The sequence below is a fragment of the Piliocolobus tephrosceles genome, unplaced genomic scaffold (genome assembly GCF_002776525.5).
Source record: "Piliocolobus tephrosceles isolate RC106 unplaced genomic scaffold, ASM277652v3 unscaffolded_29598, whole genome shotgun sequence".
NCBI classification, from domain to species: domain Eukaryota; kingdom Metazoa; phylum Chordata; class Mammalia; order Primates; family Cercopithecidae; genus Piliocolobus; species Piliocolobus tephrosceles.
The window spans coordinates 1-1,191 of record NW_022312751.1 but is presented as its reverse complement, the minus strand read 5'-3'; the positions used below and the strand labels follow the sequence as shown (position 1 = coordinate 1,191).

At 60.8% G+C, this 1,191-nt stretch overlaps 1 protein-coding gene across 1 annotated transcript; it reads right to left on the bottom strand.

Moving 5' to 3' along the window:
- Nucleotides 1–6: 6 nt before the first annotated feature.
- On the bottom strand, nucleotides 7–1,027 carry LOC113222143 (sialic acid-binding Ig-like lectin 11; the record flags this gene model as incomplete). The annotated part of the gene is given in 4 exon segments (XM_026451524.2): nucleotides 7–231; nucleotides 363–726; nucleotides 729–754; nucleotides 825–1,027. Coding segments are annotated over 4 exon segments (763 nt in total), but the record flags the coding sequence as incomplete, so codon positions are not given.
- Between the last annotated feature and the right edge of the window lie 164 nt (nucleotides 1,028–1,191).

Here is a 1,191-nt window from a genome sequence, read left to right as displayed (position 1 = left end):
CTACATGGCAGGTGAGGTCGGTGTCGTGGTCCTGGGGGCTGGGCGTGAAGCTGAGCACTGAGAAGTGGGAGGTGGTTGGTCTGGTTCCTTGGGAGGAGAGGGCAGCCCCCGTCCAGGAGAAAGAAGGGGCCAGACATTCCTCAAAGGCCCAGTTAAACACACAGATGACCGTCACCGGCTGCCCGGGCTCCAGAGTCTTGGGGATGTAGACATCAGGCTTCTGAGTCAGGGCTGGGACAGAGACGGGGGTGGGGGGTTCTAATGCTGCAGGGGTCCCTGAGAGCCCTCTCTGCTCAGCCCATAGCCTGTCCCCAGGGTCCCTCCCCAGTGTGAGAGGCAGGGGTTCCCACCACATTCCATACCTGTTACTCTTAGACCGAAGCGATTGTTCAAGAAATTATGTCTCAGATGACTTCCTCTCTCCACCCGAAAGAAGTACCGTGCCTCATCCTCCCTCTGCACGTCTCTGATCACCAAGGAGCAGCTCCCCTTGCCGGGATCCCCAGTGAGCTGGAATCGGCCCCGGGTGCTCATTTCCACCTCTCGACTCGGGTTGTTTGTGGCCACAGGAGCACCCGTATTTGTGTTGGTTCCTGCTTTGAACCAGTAGCCATAAGCAGCAGTAGACTCGGTCCAGCCATCCCGGGGGTAGGAGAGGTTGCAAGGCACGATGACACACAGGCCCTCCTGCACCGTCACCAGCCTCTGCACTTGAAGACTTAAAGACTGTAACTGGGATCCTTGTTCAGGGACCCTGGGGAGATGCAGAGGCTCAGTGGCAGCCCCAGTCCCTGCATGGGACCCCCAGCCGCCGACCCACTCACCCGCCCCCAGCACGGGCAGCAGCAGGAGCAGCAGCAGCATCTCTGGGCTCTGGGACTGGGCCTGTCCCGGGACTATCTGGCTTCTGGGCTGGCCTGGCTGGGAAGGAAACTCCTCGAGCAGGAAGCCTGGCGGAGGGGCAGTGACCATCCGCAGAGGAGGAGCCTCGGGAACCGCAATGTCCTGAAAGATCCTCTCCCTACTTCTCCTTTCACAGAGGAAGCAGCAGGGCAGAGGGCATGAGGACCAGCCCCAAACCAGGAAGGAGCCACCCTGGCCAGCCTCGGGGGTGGGCAGTGCTAGGAGGGGACTGTCAGGGGACACAGGTGAGTCATGGCTGCAGGTGAGGTGATGGATGCAGAGTCCCAT